The 21,833-nt window shown below is 38.5% G+C and overlaps 4 protein-coding genes, 1 non-coding gene and 1 pseudogene across 5 annotated transcripts; 2 read left to right on the plus strand and 4 right to left on the minus strand.

Moving 5' to 3' along the window:
- Positions 1-144: 144 nt before the first annotated feature.
- On the minus strand, positions 145-4,987 carry LOC137720793 (methionine--tRNA ligase, chloroplastic/mitochondrial). Its single transcript, XM_068459903.2, has 11 exons — positions 4,359-4,987; positions 4,036-4,185; positions 3,597-3,764; positions 3,187-3,311; positions 2,775-2,868; positions 2,322-2,420; positions 1,539-1,719; positions 1,322-1,437; positions 954-1,109; positions 596-724; positions 145-507 (listed from the first exon to the last, which is right to left on the minus strand). Exons 1-11 carry the CDS (start codon positions 4,794-4,796, stop codon positions 340-342), a joined length of 1,824 nt encoding a protein of 607 aa, XP_068316004.2. The 5' UTR covers positions 4,797-4,987; the 3' UTR covers positions 145-339.
- Positions 4,988-5,061: 74 nt separating this feature from the next.
- Positions 5,062-5,134, minus strand: TRNAK-UUU (transfer RNA lysine (anticodon UUU)). Its single transcript has one exon. It is a non-coding gene; the product is annotated as a tRNA-Lys (tRNA).
- A 640-nt stretch (positions 5,135-5,774) lies between these two features.
- Positions 5,775-7,685, minus strand: LOC137720477 (ATP synthase small subunit 6, mitochondrial). The gene is made up of 3 exons (XM_068459550.2): positions 7,458-7,685; positions 7,236-7,281; positions 5,775-6,015 (listed from the first exon to the last, which is right to left on the minus strand). The coding sequence occupies exons 1-3, from the start codon at positions 7,576-7,578 to the stop codon at positions 6,012-6,014; spliced, it is 171 nt and encodes a 56-aa protein (XP_068315651.1). The 5' UTR covers positions 7,579-7,685; the 3' UTR covers positions 5,775-6,011.
- Positions 7,686-8,197: 512 nt separating this feature from the next.
- On the plus strand, positions 8,198-11,817 carry LOC137719708 (ankyrin repeat protein SKIP35 pseudogene; annotated as a pseudogene).
- A 577-nt stretch (positions 11,818-12,394) lies between these two features.
- On the minus strand, positions 12,395-14,012 carry LOC137721408 (NEDD8-conjugating enzyme Ubc12-like). Its single transcript, XM_088679596.1, has 6 exons — positions 13,971-14,012; positions 13,750-13,863; positions 13,296-13,404; positions 13,109-13,187; positions 12,878-12,994; positions 12,395-12,767 (listed from the first exon to the last, which is right to left on the minus strand). The coding sequence occupies exons 2-6, from the start codon at positions 13,856-13,858 to the stop codon at positions 12,612-12,614; spliced, it is 570 nt and encodes a 189-aa protein (XP_088535722.1). The 5' UTR covers positions 13,859-13,863; positions 13,971-14,012; the 3' UTR covers positions 12,395-12,611.
- A 5,574-nt stretch (positions 14,013-19,586) lies between these two features.
- LOC137719553 (histone H4) lies at positions 19,587-20,073 on the plus strand. Its single transcript, XM_068458587.2, has one exon. The coding sequence runs from the start codon at positions 19,661-19,663 to the stop codon at positions 19,970-19,972; it is 312 nt and encodes a 103-aa protein (XP_068314688.1). The 5' UTR covers positions 19,587-19,660; the 3' UTR covers positions 19,973-20,073.
- Positions 20,074-21,833: the final 1,760 nt, after the last annotated feature.

A 21,833-nucleotide genomic window follows, 5' to 3' on the forward strand; every position in this document is an offset into this window, starting at 1 on the left:
AGTGCGGTTGTTTTCAAATACCCATTGTGGTGTCCATACTATTGTCAGCCCTACCCATGAAAGTTTTTCTCGTCAACATACCTACAAGTTTTCCCTTGAACTATACAAATTTCTTCTTTTTTCCAACTTCAAGAAGACTATAAGTTTTTGCACATCTGAAAGATAAAACGATTTATTGAAAACTATACATATTTGAAAAATAATTTGATCATACACAAAAAGTTTGTAATTGTAATCCTTGGAGAAAAAAGGTACAAATCAATATGTGATCCTTCACGATTTGTATGCGAAAATTAAAAATGGCATGAGGGGTAGAGAAGGCATTCCAAGTATGAATCTTTAAGCTTCAACCGCCCGTTTGTCTTGGGGTAGCTTCTGCTTTTTTACCGCCTTTTTAGGTGCTTCCTTCCCGTTTTCTTCTTCTGTTGGGTTTTCAATCCTTGCAAAGATCGGTTTAGGTTGCGCCATGACCTGACCACTCTTTAGCCCGCCCCACTTGGTGTCGCTCTGCAGTACAAAAGTGCAAGTTAGTTCATAAAACTAGTGTTTGGGGAAGTCAGACCTGCATACATGTATAGAAGTGTTTGAGAGAGACCCAGGTAGCAGCATCGAACTGATCCTTTGAGTAGCCAAGCTGTCCATATATTCTCCAACTTAAGCTCGGCGTGACAGGTGATAATGCAATTGCTATAATCCTCATTGTTTCTAGTATTATCACAAGGTCCTGCGCGAAAACTCCAGCTTTTAATAAAAGGCAATATGTATTGGCCATCAACTACAAAGTTAAACTTTGAATCGATGTGCATATTGATTAGAGTACTTGAGTGCAGCTGATATGTATGATTAGACAGCAGTGTAGAATCGAGAGTCAAGAATTGATCTCCTTGTTGAAGGAAATATGCAAACGCTAAATAAGACAGACAACCCTATGCATTTATGTATGTTATGCGAACCTTCGCGGCAGCTTCAGAAGCAGCACCCCCTTGCTTAAAGAGTGACCATGGTGCACGCTCATCCATGTATAAATTTCCAGTATGGCTGATCTCTAGCACAGCCTCACAAGCTGATGACAGAGAGAGGTCTCCGTAATGAACCCGAGCTTTTTCAACCTATAAAAGTATGGAAAAGTTGGGACACCTAGGTTAAAAGGTATCAGGCAGTTAAATAAAGGATAATGATGTCCTGAATTCCATACAAACAAATCGCAATGTCAAAATGGTTTAAATGACTTGCAAACCTAAAGCACCTCAAATAAAGTGATTCCCCTAATTTGACATGCTTCAAAAACATGATGGTATTGGAAATGTCATGAAACTTTTACCAATTTCTCCACTGTGTCCTTGAATGTAGTTCCTTCAACTGCAATACTTGAATCAACTGCCAAAGTTGATTGGCAGTTTTTCTTAAGAAGTCCCAGAGTACGGTTAAGCAGGTTTCCTGCAAAGAATAGAAACTTAATTTCTCAAGATTATAAAAATGCTAAGACGATACCAATGACTAACCCAAAGAGAATTTAATGACATGATGAATAGAGATACCAATTGAATTTGCAAGATGAGCATTGACAATATTGATGAAACGTTCTTCTGAATAGTCCCCATCATTTCCGAACTCCACCTCTCTTAGGAAGAAGTACCTCACCGCATCAGACCCAAATTTCTGAACCAAATCATTTGGTTCAATCGTATTCCCTAGCGACTTCCCCATTTTCATACCATCCTATAATTTAAAAAATAAAAAACATTGCTGCATGAAATAAAATTACATATATGAGATGAAAATTCAAAATGGACTAGCATTCATTACAGTCATCGTTTTAACTTGTATGTAGCACACTGTAATTATGCTTTTAAATGCAGAATTCACGAGTCAATTCGGTGCATGTTGCTAAGGTTAACAAGATATAATCAAGAGGCCTGAAAAAATCCATGACAAACAATTTGGATTACTACAAGTTTTGTAATTCTAGCATACAAATGACACCCATATTACAAAAAGCCCAATTATCCTCTTTCTGTCTAACTGCTATAAATTTCTTGCAAGACCATTAGATTGTTCCTATGGAATCTCTCATATTGGACACAGAAGACCAATGTGTCACAGAGACATGTATGACACCAGTTGTGTGCTTGAGAACAGATTTAAAGAAAAGGAATTTGATCACATGTTTCAGAAACTTGGTGTGTGCTAGGCTTTAAATCTCCAGTTGACGTGATCATTACTCAAAGAATACAGGGCTAAGAATTCAACGAGGATTCCAATACCAATACAAGTATATCTAGTTTTAGAAGAAACCATAAATATATACTAGGCTCAAATACCTTTGTCAAGAATCCATGACCAAACACCATCTTAGGAAGACCTAGTCCCGCAGACATGAGCATAGCTGGCCAGTAAACTGCATGGAAACGTAAAATATCCTGCAGAAGAATACGAAATATCAACTATAATAAAGAATCCACTATATGAAAGTCAGAAATAAGAATAAAACACTTCTTTTAGTGCCTTTGACAACAGTCAATGGAAAGAACACGAAGTAGTCAAAAAATTGAGAAGCGAGGGAATGTAAAATAAGCATATTTATTTTGAGTACCATCCTAGATTATCTCCTCCTCTGTCCGGGAACACTTAGTTGGGTTTAAAAGTGAACAGATAGTATCACTTCATGCAAACATTTGGAAGTTTGAGACTCATAAGTTTAACCAAATGATATAAAACTAATTAGACTAGCTGATTAAAAGGAGCATACAGGTGAACAAACAAGTTCAACATACCTTGCCAATCACGTGTAGCGAGGCAGGCCACCCTGATGAGACGGCTCTTTCCAAATTGGGTTGCTCCATATCCTCTGATAGTGCTGATATATAACTGTTAAAATTTTTTGAAACATATATATATCCAATAAAAATAGTCTAGTGAGCATTCACAAAAAACAATAGAGAAACCAGAAGTAAAGATTCTAAAGAAACATCTAGTGACAAGGTAAAACAGGTTTAGTACTAATCTTCTGTTTACTAAGAAACAAACAATTGTCTGAGAACTTAGTTATCAATCCATGTTAGCCATATATTTGGATTTATATGACAAAATAAAAACAGACTGACTAAAGGAATACTCATAGCCTAACAAATACCTTGACTATGAGCCATACAAGGGAAGGGGGACAGGATGAAGAAAGAACTTTACCCCAGTAGAGCATCAAACCAAACATATATTGTCTGCTTGCTGTCATTAGGAACGGGGATGCCCCAATCCACTAATGCTCGAGAAATGGAAAAGTCTCTTAGGCCACTTTTAACCCAACCTTGAACCTTGAGGAAAAGGTAAAGCATGTATTAGTTACTTATAAAATTATACGAGTACCGTTATCAGCACCCCAATTTAAGTTTTTCACACTCCCTAATAACTATTAGTCTAATATAACTGTATATGCACTCGCAGGATGGATTGTGACAAACAAATAAAGAAACGGTAATTGGCACGGCAGGCAGAAGACGTCTCAAATGGCTTGTATGGTGGGTATTTGAATTACATTTGCATTTTCATATCTAAAGAAAATAACAAAATCAAGTCAACCAATGTACTTTGTTTCTAACCTCATTAAGACGGAATGGAGGCTGTACAAACTCCGGATTTGTTGCCAATGTTTCTTCCAACGATTTTTGATACTTGGACAATGCAAAAAAGTAATTATCCTCTTTTCGTGCATCACATGGCTTTAGGTGCGTAGGGCAACAGTTGTTCTCAAGCAGTTCTTTCTCATCCTGTGCAACATTTACAACTAACGATATCAGACCACTAACTAAAGACACAACAGAAGCTACTCCAGAGAAAAGAGCTAAGTAGATACGCAGACAATGTATTCAAATGGCCAAATTTTTATTCTTCGAGCAATTGCGCCAACTTCTTCAAATTAGCACAAGGACGCACAACTTCATTTTGTCATAAACACATGTAATAAAAAAAAATGCCATCTAAACAGAAGAAAGGCACCTTATACAGAAAGGCATATCGAAATCAGATACAGAAAGGCACCTTATACTCTTCACAGTTAACACAGTAAAGTCCCTCGTAGTCAGCCCTGTAAATGTCTCCATTGGCAAGAACTCTGGAGTAAAATTCCTTGACAATTGCCTCATGCTTGGGGTCAGTAGTCCGAATGAACTTGTCATACGATATATCTAACTGCAATCACCACAAAAACCCGGAATCAAAAAGTGAAAAAGCACAGTAATATGAACACCAATTCAACAAAATTACTAAATTTTTAACTGCAATTACAAAAAGAAAAAAGAACAGTAATTTGAACGCCAATCCAACAAAGCAGTAAATTTCCAATGGAGGGTAAATAAAATCACCTGTTTCCAGAGCGAAATGTAAGATTGTGAAATGAGGTCACAGTGTTGAGCTGGGGTGGCTGCATTAGCAGCGGCGGCAGCGGCAATCTTCTCACCGTGCTCGTCAGTGCCGGTGACGAAAATGACTTTCTTACCCAACAGCCTCTTGAAGCGAGCAATGGCGTCAGCGGCGATGGTGGTGTAAGCGCTGCCCAAATGGGGAGGGGCGTTCACGTAATAGAGCGGAGTGGTGAGAACAAAAGGGTCACTGCCACCGGCGCCGGATGCATCGTTGTGGCGGGGAGCTGTGGAGGCGCGGGTGCAGAAAGACGTAGCTTTGGTTCTTCTTCTTTGGAAGCGGAGGTGGGTTCTGAAATGGGCGGTGGCTTTGGAATTGAGGGGGTTTGTGGGGTTTAAGAAGAGGTTTATTCTCGCCGCTGCTGCAGCCGCCGCCGCCATTTTTGTGTGAAGAAGCGCTTCGGGGAGGGATTGGTTTAGTCAGGTGAGGTCGGCCCGGCTCATCGTCGGAGTTTATGGGTTTGGAGTTGTGGGTGAGGTCGATAAATTTTGGAGACGCAAAAATCTCAGCGATAATCAGAATTCAGACATAGTTCATTACTATTTAGTATTTTCCGAGGAAAAATAAAATTATAAAAAAAAAAAAAAAGGCCGAAAAATAAAATTATGATGGATAAATAAGTAAAATTTTAATTAACCAGGAAGACGCCGTCTGTGGGAATCGAACCCACGACCACGTGGTTAAAAGCCACGCGCTCTACCAGCTGAGCTAAGACGGCTATCGTGCTCGATTATGAGTTCGTACATTAATCTCAGCAGATTAATTTGCTTCACTTGGTGGTAAAGTAGTACAACGGTAAAGAAAGTAGAAAGCAAAATAGTTGTTTCACTACTAATTTCCAGGTAAATTGCAATTGTGACCCACTTAAAGTTTGTAATCGTTCAATGACAACTTGTTAATTCACTTTACAAAATTACTCCTACAAATTTTGTTTTGTGACTCACTCCATATCGAACTTCAATGATCCGAACGTCTATTTTGTAAGTCTCAATTCATAAATCATTTTTGCAAAAATTCAATTCAAAATTATTTGCCTATTTATTATCACAATAAAATTTCATTGTTTTTTATAGAACAAAGTGTTCGTTAATTTCTTTGAACCTGATTAGATATCTCACATATTTTCGATTTGACTAACATTTTACAAAGATGGTCTATGAGGTACATGTTGAAAAATAAACAATTCGGATCATTGACGACCTCTCATAACAATGATATACAAATTTGGATGTAAGAAATATGCACTCTGCTTTGGCCAACTGACACAATTTGATCCGAAGGATTGGCTAAATGTGATTAGCAAAACCATACCATGTTAACCAAAATCAAGCAAGACATCGGACACACAATTGAGGTAATTCAGGCGTAAAGGCTGAATTTCCCCTTCGAAAAGCAGCGTGCATTTAACAAACTAGAGCAAATCACCCAGGGATTTCTTGTAGAGCAAATCTAGCATAACGACTTGTTCTAATAACTTATGTGTACATCATCATGAACCGTGCTAGGTTGAAAAGAACCAAGATAAAATAGTTATTAAACGCCTTTCGCCGTCTGGCCGACTGAAGTGCCGATCTACATTGGGTGGCCCGGCTCAGTCACCTGAAAGCACAACAAATACAGGCACAATATTAGTAACTAGCTTTCGTTGGCAATCACATACAGATCAACAAAACCCTACAAATAAATATCAATCGAATGCAAAAACAATAGCACGTAGGCGATCTTGCTTCTGTGCAGTCAGGTGGTAACATATGACCATTACAAAAAAATCTCAACTCAATTCCTATAAGCTATGAGTTGATTGATAATACATAATCTGCAGCAAACAGCGTACGAAGCTTAGCCGATTTGTTCAACTCAAGAATGCACACTCAAGCTAGCTCATATCTGTGCAGTTTATTGGCCACAAATATACTGTTTGAAGGCGGTGACAAATGAGATGATAATTTTTTTAACAAAACACGTGGTTCTTGAAAGACATTGCAGATCACTGCGGGCTATTGGTAAGTCAATGCAATCAACAACAATGAGGGGTGCCTCACATTGCTGACTTGCAGAAGAAACACTCTATATTTATTGTTCGAAAGTAATCCAATACATTAGTCTTCAACGCAACTATCTACTACGACTCATTATCTCAACCCACTATCAAACACACAACAAAGACAATAGTGTGGGAGTAAACAGATAGCTAACCTTATTCTGCTAAACGAAACTTGATTTCTTGCTTTTGCTATCATGAAATCTATACATTTATCTATGAGAAATCGGAAAGATATTAACAACTATGAACTGATTGACCAACTCAAAAGGAAAACCATTTATAGAAATCAAGCACAACTAATTATATAACTCAAGCAAATTTATACATCATCTCGCCCTACTTTGTGTTGATGAATCATTGCTAAGGGCAGACTCACAAAAGAAAAAATACTGACCCGATATACTCATAAGTTTCGTTTGATTCGTATAATAGCAGTCCCGAATTCATTCATCCATTGTGCTAAAGTGAACATGGATGACTCATTGAACAACAAAAAACTTAATTCAATTTCCAAACATTGCCCAAAACCACGAAATATCAATGCTGACCGAAACATTGTCGTTCATAAATTCAACCTCAATTACTAAATAATCACATTTCTTCTCAAATCCACATTATTACACACAAGCAAGTGAGAAAATCAGTGAAAAAACGAAAAAATAAATTAACTAGCAGGGATTATCAAATTTTGGATCAATGACTGATTGAGAAATTAATTATACTAAACTTAAGTTAGGGTGAAATTTTTCAAGATATTAGGGTTTCAGATGCGTACTTCTTCTTATGCCTCTGCACGAACGGAGAATTCTTCGCATCCTCCTCTGCAAAATTTGTACAGGCCCAAATCAGTCCAAACAAAATCTAGCTTACTGAAATGCATTTACATATGCAAATACATACATACATACATATATATATATATATATATATATATATCTTTATATCTATATATGCGTATATGTTCACAGATAGATATAGAAAGGGTCAGATGGAGTACCGGTGAGACCGAGAGAGAACTTGGTGATGAGCGTGCCGGTGATGGCGAAACCGACCAGGAACGGCCAGTTCCGTTTCCACTCGCGCTTGAAGAACACCGGCCATGGATCGAACTTTCGCATCTTTTGATTTTCCTTTCTTTTCTCTCTAACCAAACAGGAGGAGCCGAAACGCAAACTCTGGTTGTAAACCGGCTGTTTTGGTACGAAGGCAAAAGCCTAGAGGGTTATGTGACAAAATGACTTTTATATCTCCGTAGGCTTGGGTTTTTGGTTAATATTTCAAACATTTTTCGCCTCGTTTACTAATTCGTAATAGGAAATAAAAAATTATATTTTAATTAGAGATTACTTATGTATTTATTAGTTATGGATAAATCAAAACACACATTAAAGGTGTCAAATGGACGAATCAGAACGAATACACTACCTCACTTAAATAAAGCATGGCACGACACGATTTGTAAGACATAAGCAATGTGGGCCTAAGATCTAGGTCCAAGGAGCTGACTAGCCCATAACCTGTCGGGCTCATTATGGGTCAAGCACGACCTGCGACCCTAACCCATTTTGAATATTCTCATTTACTCAAATTTTTTTCAATTACAAACATACATTTTAAGGTTAGTAAGACTTAATATTAGCGATATTTAACTTAATAACATATTCAAAATAAGGTTTTTTTTGTAAATAACTAAAGTTTGTTTTGTCAAAGTTGGCCCGTTTAGTGACTTGACCCGACATGGTCCAGGTTTTAATGGAGCAGGGCCGCGGGTGAGGCTAGACTTAATGTTGTAGTAAGTGGGCCAAACAAAATATAATTCGTTTATTAAATGGGATGCCCAAGTACGGTCAAACCCACCTTTAACATAGAGCCTCTACAAGCTAGAGAATTCAACTCCTTATTTTAGGAACTGGATTCCCACTGGATCCCAATAATCTAAACCTTAGGATCAAATGATCGAGGCCGTTGAAATTTGATACAACGACTACAAACAGGAGGTCCCTCTAAAAGTTATAATAATTGTAGCTGTTGGATCAAATTTCAACGGCCCGGATCAAATGATCCTTGGGGTCAGATTATTGGAATCCGAAGAGGATCCGATTCCCTTATTTTAAGGGAATTGGACTCTTCGTCCGGGGTAGTATTCTCATGGGCATTTACTAATCAAATCGGTTTTCAATTTCAATTTCGATTGTGTTAAATTAGTAAACAGCTTATATAACTTAATATATCTCATATTTTGATACCAAATTATCTTGTAACAACTTTAATGAAAATTTGGACTGTAATTTTACATAGATTTAGTTCTAATCACGACGCAATAAACATGCCATGTGATTACTTTTTTTTATTTTTTTTTTTTTTTTTATACATGTAATGTTAGTGATTCTGTTAACTGGTCCACAAGCTATCAGAGAGCTTGATTCTGTTAGCTGGTCCACAAGCTCTGAATGATGCTTTGTGCATCACCTTGGACTCAGTATGGTTCTTAAGCACACAGGAAGAAAGCAATGCAATCATGGGTCAGATTGAGAAGATCGTCGCCAATGGTGCACATGACTTTGGCTCAGCTGTTGTGAGGACTTCATTTATGGCATCGTGTGTCCAAGCTTTTCATGGCCGAACGACAAGTACTATTGCATGTGCAGTCACTGAAATGGCTCAAAGGTTACATGATTTTGTCCTGGAATGCGATGGTCATGTGTTATTAGAGGGAGAACCTATTGCTAAGGAAATTCATGAGTTTATTGAATGGATAGGGCCAGGCTTCAATTTTAGTGGTCATCAGGGTAATAAGGATAGAGCTAATTACAACTTACAGGTTGATGAGATCTGTTAAAGATTGCAAGAATCAAGAATGAAGATTTGATTATATAGCAGCTATATAGGAAAGTATCATTGTAATATTTAGTTTCTGTTCTTGTAAGTTAGGTTATTCTTACCTAGTTTAGCATGCACTCATGTATATAAGTGTGCGTTGTAAACCTATTACGTTTAATCAATATAGAAAACCTAATTGGTTTTTCTACATGGTACCGGAGCATTAATCTTGGGACCCAAGAAAGTAACAAACCCTAGCCGCCTATCATGGCAGAGAACGATGACAAACTCAAGCCCTCTGGTTCAATGGAGGGAACCACATTTGATGTTAATCATTCTTATTACCTGCATCATTCCGATCAGCCGGGAATGATGCTCGTTTCTCAGCCGCTCACTCCAGACAACTACAACACTTGGAGCAGGGCGATGATCGGTGCATTGAAAGCCAAAAACAAACTTAGTTTTGTTGATGGAACCTTCAAGAAACCAGAACAAAAGGTTGCTGCAGCAGACTTGCATCAGTGGGATCGATGTAACAGCCTGGTTAAAACATGGTTGGTAAATTCAATATCACCAGAACTTCAATCAAGCGTCATTTATTATGATCTTGCATACCAAGTTTGGGAAGACTTGAAAGAACGGTTTTCTCAAACAAACAATATGCAGTTATACCATATTGAAAGTTCAATTCATGATTGTGTCCAAGGAGCTATAACCGTAAGTTCCTACTTCACCAAACTCAAGGCGTTGTGGGACGAGAGAGATGCTGCGATTAGCCTGCCCGATTGCGACTACAACACTTTGCAACATGTGTTGGCATTCCAGCAAAATCAAAAGGCAATTAAATTTCTTATGGGACTCAATGAAACATTCAATGCAGTCAAGGATCAAATTTTGTTGATGGATCCACTTCCTCCCGTCAACAAAGTATACTCCCTTGTACTGTGACATGAGAAGCAGCACAACACCACCACAGGCAAAACGCCAGTTCAGGAAGCTGCTACCTTTGCTGCAAGAGGACCAGATTCTAGCAAGAAGGGTGCTGATATGAAATGTACTCGTTGCAACAAAGATAATCACACCTCTGCAGATTGTCGTGCCCATTTAAAGTGTGATTATTGTGGATGGAAGGGTCATACGATAGATTATTGTCGAAAGCTTAAAAGAACGGATCCGGAGCAACAAAGAAGTCATTCTAAGCAGCGACCGAGAGGAAATAACGTTTCAAGCAACCTTGAAAGGCAAGATTTGGGAAATTCTTTCCCTTTTACGCCTGACCAATGCAAGCAGATCTTGACCATGCTCAATGGCAATCAAGCCAAGGCAAACAACGTTGGTAAAGTTTCCTCTCTCAATGATCTCTCAGGTAAAGCTTTTTCTTTTACTTCTCATGATCAGAAGTCATCATGGATCTTGGATAGGGCCAGGCTTCAATTTTAGTGGTCATCAGGGTAATAAGGATAGAGCTAATTACAACTTACAGGTTGATGAGATCCAACTTCAGTTATCGGCATTGAAAACCTTTCTAGATCTTGCTGGTAACCAGCTTACATCAAAAGACTACTCAATGGCCTTCTATGCTGCTTGCCTTCCCCTATATTTATCCTCTAGTTCTTTCGATCTGGGTTGCGCATCTGGGAATTGGGAAACTACTGCAATACCAGGTTTGTTTGGTATGCTGGTGAAAGGGGGTGTGGAGAGTGGCATTTTCAATTATTCTTTGGTTCAAGCGTCTAGTTTTGGGAATACAGAGATTGTGCGCATCATATTGAAGGCTGCCCGAACTAACAACCTGAATGTCGATGTTTACCAGGCATTTAATTTTGCTTGCCTGTACTCTAGGTTTGGTACTATGGAATGTCTTGTGGAAGAGGGTAATAACATGGATTTCAGGACCCCTCTGTTGGGAGCTGCTAAGAGCGGCTGTAAGCCAGTGGTTGAGTGGTTTGTAAAAATGGGTTGCCGGGACACAGAACTGTGCATTGCTCTGGTAAGTGCAACTTCTAGCAACCAAGCTGATGTTGCAGCCTATCTCCTTCATCAACTTCCTGATGATGCTTTAATATTCTCAAGGCTGCTGGTAGAATAGGCGGTGTTAATTCTCTTAAAGGTGTTGCATTTCTTCTTGGTTCTGATTGCTTAGGTGACCCTGCAACTACATATACTGTTGCGGACACATTTGCTCGGTCTTGTGATGATGATGATGCTAATCCTGAGCTAAGGGCGTTTCTTCAGGAGCATTGGTCAGAAAGAGCTTTCTCAGACGGAATACGGCAAGGACAAGAACATTACATGAACATTGTGAGGGTTTTAAAGTGGGGTGAATCTCCCATCTGCTTGGCTGTTCTACCCCCCGAACATTACATGAATATAGGGAGTGTGTCACTGCAGCAGGCAGCCATTTGGTGTTGCAAAGGTTGAGAGGGCAGCTTGTTGAAGCTGTGAGAAGGCTTGGTGGTGGAGTGTTAGATGGGGTGACCCAGTGCAGGGAGCTCTTAGCTGTTTTCGAGAAGCGTCTTCCTCAATTCACTTCTTAATTAGCAAGATCTGTACTTTTTTCGGATTCTCGTTTCATCGCCAACGGAAGTATGCAGTGGTGGTATCTAACAACAAATTTAGCTAGGGTCAGGATACAAAGCTTCGAGGTTCCAAATGTTCTTTGCAACATATAAGATTGCCTTGTATTTTAGTATATCTTCACGTTTCCTTCTCCCTATTAAATTTTCACTCTTTCTCGTGGCAATTTAAATTTCAATGCATATTTCGAATGCTTTACAACCCAGTACAACACATGAATTATTATTAATTTTTCGTTTCACACATATTCAGGTTTTAAACATCATCTTTGAGGAGAGGATTTTCTATGGTGTTCCAGAGTGAGGAGTAGGATTCTTATGCTTTCACAAGTTTTGTCCGATACTCCGAATGAGCAAAATTCTAAATCATGTGTATAATAGTTATGAATTTATACATGCCTTGTTTGGCGGATAAGACCGTAAATGATTGGGGTTGAATTGTTGTTTTATTAATAACTGCATCTCCAAATTATCAAATCATCAACAAACAGCGATCACGACATTGATTCAGTTAAATTGAAATAGTCAAGTCAAAACCAAGCCTTAACATGATGCCATGTTATTAATGGAAGGAAGATCAAAATTACACTAGTACACACTCTCCTGCTACAAAAGATGGGCTGAAAATTTGCCACAAGACAATCCCCCACTAAGTACTCACCTGAAATGCAGAAAACACCCCAGAAACACACAAACCTTCAACCTCAGACAACCATGGTTGGACCACGGAGAAGCAAAACCCTAGATAAACCGAATCAGTAGAAGTCGCCCGTTTTGCACCCAGGGAAATGGGCGCCTCCCACCCATATGTTTCCCTCGATCGATTTTCTCACGTTCAATCCGAACAATTTTGGATTGTCCCTCAAAAGATCTGCTGCTTCTTGATTCAAGGGGTCCTCATGGTTAGGTTCCTGCTTAAAGAAATGTAGGATTTTAGTACACATCCAAATAAAACCTCGTAACAACAAAACGGATAATTTGTTTGAGGTCACCAAATATTTTGTGTTATGATTAGAGATACCGTGAATAGGTGATACAATCCGTAAATAACTGTGTTTATATTCAAGACAGGTTTCCAGTCTTCCCGAAGAATGTTGAGGCAAGTGTTTCCTTCTAAGTCGATGTTGGGATGGTAGATCTGCACAGATGGTATGCATTATACGACACCAGATACATATATTATGGTTTGGATCGTAAGTTCGTAACCAATAGACTCGAAAGTTAAGTTCCGATATAACTTAGGTTTCGTTACCTTGGTTTTGCACTTGACCTTCGGAGGCTCGTGAGGGTAGACTGCGGGAACTTTAAATGAGAAGACAAACCCACCACCCCTACGAAAAGAGGTACAAAATGTCGGATTCAGCAAGATGACATCGAAGTTGCAAAATCCAAACAACGTATAGAGAGCCAAATTAAGCTTCAGATCAAAGGTTACTTACATGTAATATCCCCGATAAGGTGTAATGGTGATCTCAAAGTCCATCAAATCATCCTTTCCATTGGGGAATGAAATCTTGCATTCTTCTGGCATGTTCAACTCACTTATATCTACAAGACAACAACATAAAACAATTGAAGGACGACGACAACAACATAAAACAATTGAAGGACGACGACAACAACAACAACTGAAGGACGACGACAACAACAACAATAAAGCCTTTTCCCACTAAGTGAGGTCGGCTATATGAATCCTAGAACGTCATTACGCTCGGTTCTGTGTCATAATACAATTGAAGGAGTGGTTGAAGGAATTAAATAAACACTGAAACCTTGCCTTTACGTACGTTGGAGTTAAACGTGTGTGTAGGAACTTAACATGCATGCAAGAGTATAACTTTGTACCACATTGCAGCAAATCATAACATATTTACGTCCTAAAATCGTATTTACCTCTATGAAGACGCAATTCTCCTGCACTTTGCTTCTTTACGAGACCATTCTCCTTTGCATTTTCAGCTGTTTCCCTTTGCTTTTCTTTCACTTTAAACAACCTGATCATGGTTTCTGTGATTAAAAGAAAAGCACACATTTAAAACAGATAATAAGATGAACCATGCATACATGTCTGTTGTAAGTGTAAACAATTCGTGAACAAAAACATCGAAGAAAACCTGCTCGACGAAATGCCGCAGAAAAGCAAAAGGAAAGGAAATGGAATGGGAAAGCAAAGACGGGAGAGACACAATGAAGACGGACAAGGAATGAAATGGATTTATAGTCTTCCTTTCTTCTCTATTCTTGTCTTCCTGCTACTTGTTCGCGTGCCCACAGGCTTCCCTTTCCAAAATACGAATCATATTAACGACATGTCGTCGGCTGTATCTGGAAAACAAAAAACACTTTATTTATTATTATTTTTTTTTTTTGGTAAATTGCATGTCCAATTTAATTACGTCGAAAATACTGACACTTTAAGTCCATAACTTTATTTCTACACTTAATATTTAACTACATGCAAAGCTGATGAAAGCTGAAAAAATGGAGATAATCGACCCAATGATATCATCGTTTAAGATAGGTGCATTTTAATACTTTAATTATTTCTATACCCCAAATTATATTCTCACCCACCATAAAAAATTAAAAAACTAAAATCTTATTAATCTACCCCAATTATTCCTAAAATAACCTCAAATATCTAAATCTTTTTTTTTTTTTTTCACCCCAACTGCATCATCAGTCGAACGACCTCGATTTGAAGCTAGTTGACGTTGGTCCAAATGCCAAATTGCTTGAATTCCCAATAAACAGATTATAATTATAAAAGGATGGTGAAGATATGAATCAAATTTGAAAGAGAGAACATTACTTAGTAAAGGACGTGATAGGTGATGTTGGCAGAGAGGACTTGGGCCCCATCATCATTCGATTTGCATGCAGTAGATGTAGATGGAATTTCACGGAGATAGCCTATCATGTCCAGTGGCGACTGTTAAATAGTCTTTTGGTTGACAAAGAGAATTATTTTAATAAGTAGTTTAGATTTATGTAAAAGAAAAATTATCAAAACAAAAAAAAAGGTAAATTACACTTTACCACCTCATGTTTTGGGTCGATTTCAATTCCTTACAACATCTATAAAACATTTCACTTTCATACCTCAAGTACTATTTTATTTCAATATAATACCTCTGTTACATTTTCTATCCATTGATCCGTTAAGTGCTGATGTGGCAGCCACATTTATACCACGTGGTTGTCAAATGTCTGCCACATGGCAAAAAAAAAATTTATTTTATTTTTTAAAAAACCTTAATCTTCTAAATTAAAAAAAAAAACAAGAAATAAAAGTTGAACCCGCAACCCCCATCCCACTTTCCCACCTTTTCCAATTCTCATTTTTCTTTCTTCTGCCTCTCTCTCTCTCTCTCTCTCTCTCTCTCTCTCTCTCTCTCTCTCTCTCTCTCTCTCTCTCTCTCCTCCCTCCCTCCCAAATTGTAACCCCAAACATAAAACAAGGCTTTGAGAAACCTTGTATGCAACAAGAGTTTGGAAAAAAAATCAAACAGCTTCTTCACAAAACTAGCCCAAGCAAGAAGTTTGAAACAGGATTTGGGTTCCAATTAAAAAGCAAAAAATCAACGAAATTGGCTTTTGCATTTGAATTTTCAGTTGAAATCTTCGCAAACCTTACGCACCCTACATCTAAAATTATCTCCATATCCAAACCATCCTCCATCTGAACATCAAGTGTAACTGCATCTCCGGCCCCATTCCGGACCTCTCCAACTTCACCGCCCTCAAACTCCTATTCATTTCCTACAACAAACTCTCCAGTGACTTTCCTGCCTCCATAGCTTCTCTCTTCCATCTCTACCACCTTGATCTGGTCCTACAACAACTTATCCGGCGATATTCCCGCAAAGGTGAACTATTTGACCCATCTCCTCACTCTCCGGCTCAAGGTGAACCTTTTTTTAGGTTCGATTTCAAGTCTGATCCTATGTGAATCTGCAACACCAACTGAAGTTTGCAGATTTGCGCCCACATAAAGTGATTCAACGAGGCTGCTGGAGTGGAAGGGCTAGTAGGCGGCGGAGGGAGCATTGAGGTCGACGGAGATGTGGCTAGGGATCGGCACATGAAATTAGAGTGTTTAAGAAGGACGAGCAAGAAGAGGGATGGATGAGGGGATATGGGATCTGGGTTTTGCCGCCCGGGGGGGGGGGGGGGGGGTTGGTGGGATCCAGGTTTTTTCTTTTTGTTCAAGGTTCTGGGGGTGGGGTGATAGGATCTGGATTTTCTAACTTTTTTTTTTTTAAATTTGGAAGATTAAGGGTTTTTTTTTTTAAGTTAAAAAAAAAAAACAAAATTGCCACATGGCGCACATTTGGCAGCCACGTCAGTACTTAACAGGTCAATGGATGGAAAATGTAACGGAGGTATTATATTGAAATAAAATAGTACTTGAGGTATGAAAGTGAAATGTTTTAAAGATGTTGTAAGGAATTGAAATTAACCCCAAACCTGAGGTGCTAAAGTGTAATTTACCCAAAAAAAAAGAAAAAAGATTCAAATATCTTTAAATTTATGTTTTAAATCGTTGATTACAAGTGTTTAAATATGAATTAGGGTTATTATACAAAATGGTCCCTGAGATTGTCCACCATCCAAGATTTTGGTCATTCCGTTAAAAATGATTTTGGGCAATTTTCAAAGCTTTGTAACTCAATCATTTCTTAACCAAATTCGACTCATAATATATCAAAATGAAGATAGAAAAGTGTAGAATAAGATTATACCTATTTGGAAGCCTAATGGTAAACTTTAAACGTTCATAACTTCTTCAATACTCAACCAAATCGAGTGATTCAAAAACGAAAATAATACTTCTTGACGAGACAAAGAGAATGATACATTTTTCGAAGGCTAACTCGCCATGGTTTGGTCGGACAACGACTCAAAAGTGGCTAACCATTTTCGTGTTAGCCACTTTCGAGCAGTTTTCCGGCAAAACCATGACGAGTTAGTAGTAAAGAAAGATATCATTCTCTTCGTCTCATTTAGAATTATGATTTTCATTTTTGAATCACTCATTTCGTTGAGTATTGTAGGAGAAATTAACAACAAGGCACAAAAATGAATCAAATTCCTAGGGTGCCAGAAAGTCAAGCTGATCTTGCTTTTGTTCTCTTTGCTCTTTAGAAAAGGGTTTCTATGAACAAGGAAGAAGGCACATCTTTAGCTCCATTGGTTGAAAAAAAAATCTCATAGGAGAGGAAAACCATTCTCATTACCGTGTGGTTGTGTCTAGAAAGAATGTGACAATCAATTACACTGAACCATTCAAAAAGGATGGGCAAGGAAAGTTAGCCCCAAGAATTTGAATCTTTTTTGTACATTTTTGTTGTTTCTCTTACCACTACAACAAACTATCATATTCATGTTCTTCAAAATACATTTTTTGTGCGTGGAGCTCGACTCGTTTTCTGAGCACCTGGGAGTCCGTCTCGTTTTGCGTGTGAGGGACCTGCCTCATCTTATGTGCATGTGTTCGTCTCGTTCTGCATGTGAGGTGTTGTGTGCCAGAATCCCGTCCCTTTTTGCTTCCACGATGCCCGCATCATTTTGGTGTGCATGGAGCCAACCTCGTTTTTCGCGTGTAGGGATGGCCTCGATTTGTGCAACGTATTCAACCTCATTTTTTGTGCACAGAGCTCGCCTCATTTTGCATGCCAGAAGCACAGGCTGTTTTTTGTGAAAATAGCCTGTTTTGTTTTGCATGCCACGGTTTTGTCTTGTTTTGCGTGAGCTGAGTACACCTTATTTTGAGTGAGTCGAGCCCGCTTAACATTCATATTTTTTTCACAAAAATGCAAATTTTTTTTTTTCACAAAATTTTTTTCCCGAGCATTAATTTAAACTTTTTAAGGATTAGTGAAGTAGTTTTTTAGTTTATTGAGCAACAAATCTATATTTAGTGGAATATTTGAGCCGAAAACTAAAAAAGTAAGTTAAAAACATAGTAGTGAGGCCTATAACATTGTCAAATGGGGTTTTGCACTCAAGAATCTCAACGGAAAGTGTCACCTTAAATTTCAAAACTTTTTTTTTTTGGGATGAGTCCAGGGTATCCCCTGCACGTAGGCGAGGACTAATCCCTCGAGCTAGGTCAGACCTCATTCATAGGGCAAGTTCTTCCAATGATGGCTGCTCCATTCACAAGGCTCGAACTCGAGACCTTGCTTAAGGGGAACAAGCTCCTTACCACTTGAACCACAAGCATTGGTTAATTTCAAAACTTCACAATGAGGCAAAAGTTAAAATAAATTGATTGAACGGTGATTTATGTACGAATGTGCAAAATCGATTGAAAACCGTGAATATTTATCAACGTTTCTTTTGTAAGAAATGCAAATTTTTTATTTTCCAAAAATATTTTCTGTGAGCATTAAGGAAATCTTTATAATGTATACGACTTACTGAGCAACAAGTGTATATTTAGTAGAATATTTAAGCCCAAAAGTGAAAAATTAGTGAATAATATAGAGATGTTAAAATGTATATTTAGTGTATATTTTTTAATTTTCTTTTTTTAAATTAGAGATGTTAATATCACCTATCGTTGAGGTAAACAAAAAACAGCAAAAATTTGTTTTGTTAAATAGCCTTTCATCGTCTTCTGATTGACAATGAGGATTCTTTTAATATGTAGTTTAAATTTAGGTAAAAGAAATAAAAGAGAATTAACAAAAAGGCACAAAAATGATTCAAATTCCTAAGGTGCCAGAAAGTAATAATTCGAAAATAATAAAAATAGTGATAATTCGAAAAACTTCTTTTTACACTTATTTTGAAAGCCCTTTTATTCATACGTAACTAGCAACATGTCTACACACTTTGTGTCACATCCCGCCCCGGGGCGGACCATTTCCCGGGCTCGCTCCACCACTGTAGCACGATATTGTCCGCTTTGGGCTTACCATTCCCTCACGGTTTTGTTTTTGGGAACTCACGAGCAGCTTCCCAGTGGGTCACCCATCATGAGATTGCTCTAGCTCCCTTCTCGCTTAACTTCGGAGTTCCTACGGAACCCGAAGCCAGTGAGCTCCCAAAATGCCTCGTGCTAGGTAGGGATGAGAATATACATTTAAGGATCACTTCCCTGGGCGATGTGGGATGTCACACTTTGTGTGTGAAATTTTTTTGTTTTTGTTTTTAAAATGAAAAGTAAGGGGGAGAGAGAGAGAGAGAACGTGAGAGTGGAAATAAAGGTTTTTATTTTTTGTTTCTTTAATATTTGATATATGTTGATTACACGTAGATGAAACTTTAATAAAAAGAAAAATTTAGTTTTGGTGAAATTACATTATTGTCCATAATTTTTTCTGTGATAAAAGATCAAATAGTTTTTTCATCATCTTTTATTTGACAAAAAAAATCTATTAATATGTAATTTATATAAATAGACATATAATTTGTGACGTTACACAATTATAATCAGCTCAAATTTATAGTCAGTAGCTATTTACACGAAATTTATAAGCCTACCGCCAATTATTTGGCAGGCAAAAACGGTAATTTTAAAATAGCGGGAAACTCCCTTCAAAATTTCCAGATTCCTCGATTCAAATCCCGCCCAAAACGAAACCATGATCCGCGTCACGCATATGCCCAAACAACACGCACCGTCGATCTACACTTCATCAACGTCTAAAAATCACCCAAACTCAAAGCCGCGGATCGTCAGCTCTCACCCTTCCCCCGCTATAAAGGCAACTTTACCTGTCTCGCACCACAACTCACCACACACTTTACCCTCTCACCAAACTCTCATAAAACGACACCGTAATCATCGAAGATGTCAGGACGCGGAAAGGGAGGCAAAGGCCTGGGCAAGGGCGGAGCGAAACGGCACCGTAAGGTCCTCCGCGACAACATCCAGGGCATCACCAAGCCGGCGATTCGGAGGCTGGCCAGAAGAGGCGGGGTGAAGAGAATCAGCGGGCTAATCTACGAGGAGACCAGAGGCGTCCTCAAGATCTTCTTGGAGAACGTGATCCGTGACGCTGTGACGTACACCGAACACGCCCGCCGGAAGACGGTCACCGCCATGGACGTCGTCTACGCTCTCAAGAGGCAGGGTAGGACCCTCTATGGATTCGGGGGTTAACTTTGTGAATTCAGTCGTCGGGTTTCGAATGGGTCGGAGTTTTAGATTCGGGTTGTAATTTGTCGCAAAAGTTTGGAAATTGAAAGGATCTTTTGTTTTTATTGGATTTAGCAAGTAGCACTAGGGTGGTTTGGTATGGAATACCAAACCAAAACTTTAGTTTTGATTCCCAAATTGAAATTTTTGATATTTCCAATTTCAAAGTTTGATTTTAAACTAAATTTTCCGGAATTTTAATTTTTGGAAATCTTGAAATAGTTTTAGCATCTTGGGGAATTTTGAAATATTTTTGAGGTTTTGGGCTTTTTGGTTATTGGGCTATAATATTTGGTTGTGTAGTGTGCATTATATGAACTTTACAGGAATTAACATAACATACAGGAGGCCCTAATCAAAGAAAATAATTGTTCTGAAATGCAATATGCCATAGGAAATGCAACTTTGTATGACTCACTTCAATGGTGGGTTATGAGCTAAATTTCTCACCAAATTTAATCCAACCTAAGGGAAATTTTGGACGAAAAGTTAAATAGGAAAGTGAGGCTAGATTTTGCCCAAAATTCAGCCCAAAAGTGGGTGTGGGCCCCACCAAAATGTTTGCTTTTTAATGTTTGGGCTCCTAATGCAACCTAACCCAACCCCCAATGAGCCTAATGTGCAAGCTTGACCTACCTATGTGGGCTTGTTGACCATGTTTTGCCTTGCATCCAATGGTCGTGATTATTACGCTGTTGGTTAATTCAATGGCCTAGATTCAATTGTTTTTTTGTTTTTATATTTATTTATTATTTAATTCAACGGTTGAAATCGAATATAATCAAATTTAATGGTAAAAAAAAAAGATCTAACGACTAAAATAATTAAAAAAAATATTTAACTCAAAATTTATCCAAAAACTCTATAAATACCTATGTATTTGTTCAATCATTCACACAAAACTCAATCTTCTCCTACAATTCTTCAAATTTATCTTTTTACCATTTCTTACCATATGTTTATATAGAGGATGATTGATGAAAGTTGAAAGTTTGGTGTTGAACGGTTGGTGAATTGAAAGTTAGCCCAGTGTTGAAAGATTGGTGAAAGTTGAAGGCTTGCTGTGACATCCCGTCCCGAGATTATTAAAACGCACGTGTGAAATTACGATTTTACCCTTAGTTCGTTTCGTTTACGTTTAGTGTTGTTTTGTGTGGTGTTGGCAAGCGTAGGGCCACACACACACACTGTCTCACACTCCCTCTTTCTCTGTCTTTCCCTGTCTCTCTCTCTCTCCCGTGCTCTCATTTCTTCTTCTTCTTTCAAACTTGTACAGACAAACCCAAACTCACTCAAACCATCACAGATCGAAGGAACCAAGGGCATTTTTGAACTCGTGAGGCTCATGCGAGTGCAACCATACCATTTTCAGGTGAGAACTCTAACGTTTTCACGTCGATTCGACGAGGTCCGTTTTAGTTACTATTCATGCAAACTTATTCTAGCATGTTTTTGGACTTTTGAAGCTTGTAGTTGTGTTTGTGAGGTCCCAAGGAACCTCGGAGTGTATCATTGGACGGAAGTGGACGTCAGAATAGCCTGGTTCGAGCTTGGCCGGTTATGGAGTTTTTGGACAGGTATTATCTTGTAGTTTTAGACCTTAAAACTTGTTTGGACGTGTTCTTCTAGTTCTAAGGTTTAATTTGGTGCAAGAAGCGCAAAAAATGGTGGAAAAATGAGCGAGAAAACCCAAGTTGCAGGTTTTCCCAGTTTCCGGCGCCGGCGACGTCGCCGGAGATTGAACGAAGAAGGTGGCGGAATATTCCTAACGGCGTCAGTTGACGCCATCAGTGTGCGCCACACGTGCCTGCGCGTGGCTGGCGCG

This window comes from Pyrus communis, chromosome 1 (assembly GCF_041283825.1).
Source record: "Pyrus communis isolate YQ-2024b chromosome 1, ASM4128382v1, whole genome shotgun sequence".
NCBI classification, from domain to species: domain Eukaryota; kingdom Viridiplantae; phylum Streptophyta; class Magnoliopsida; order Rosales; family Rosaceae; genus Pyrus; species Pyrus communis.

What these genes read in the sequence shown, in the direction of transcription:
- LOC137720793 (XM_068459903.2), bottom strand. Translation starts at nt 4,796, where the DNA reads ATGGCGGCGGCGGCTGCAGCAGCGGCGAGAATAAACCTCTTCTTAAAC. An exon ending in CTCCATTCCGTCTTAATGAG is followed by an intron (nt 3,312 to 3,596) that starts GTTAGAAACAAA and finishes CTTTTCCTCAAG; the next exon opens with GTTCAAGGTTGGGTTAAAAG. An exon ending in AGGACACAGTGGAGAAATTG is followed by an intron (nt 1,110 to 1,321) that starts GTAAAAGTTTCA and finishes ATACTTTTATAG; the next exon opens with GTTGAAAAAGCTCGGGTTCA.
- LOC137720477 (XM_068459550.2), bottom strand. Translation starts at nt 7,578, where the DNA reads ATGCGAAAGTTCGATCCATGGCCGGTGTTCTTCAAGCGCGAGTGGAAA. An exon ending in GTTCTCTCTCGGTCTCACCG is followed by an intron (nt 7,282 to 7,457) that starts GTACTCCATCTG and finishes CAAATTTTGCAG; the next exon opens with AGGAGGATGCGAAGAATTCT.
- LOC137721408 (XM_088679596.1), bottom strand. Translation starts at nt 13,858, where the DNA reads ATGATCAGGTTGTTTAAAGTGAAAGAAAAGCAAAGGGAAACAGCTGAA. An exon ending in AGAATTGCGTCTTCATAGAG is followed by an intron (nt 13,405 to 13,749) that starts GTAAATACGATT and finishes GTTGTCTTGTAG; the next exon opens with ATATAAGTGAGTTGAACATG. An exon ending in GATTGTATCACCTATTCACG is followed by an intron (nt 12,768 to 12,877) that starts GTATCTCTAATC and finishes TTCTTTAAGCAG; the next exon opens with GAACCTAACCATGAGGACCC.
- LOC137719553 (XM_068458587.2), top strand. Translation starts at nt 19,661, where the DNA reads ATGTCAGGACGCGGAAAGGGAGGCAAAGGCCTGGGCAAGGGCGGAGCG.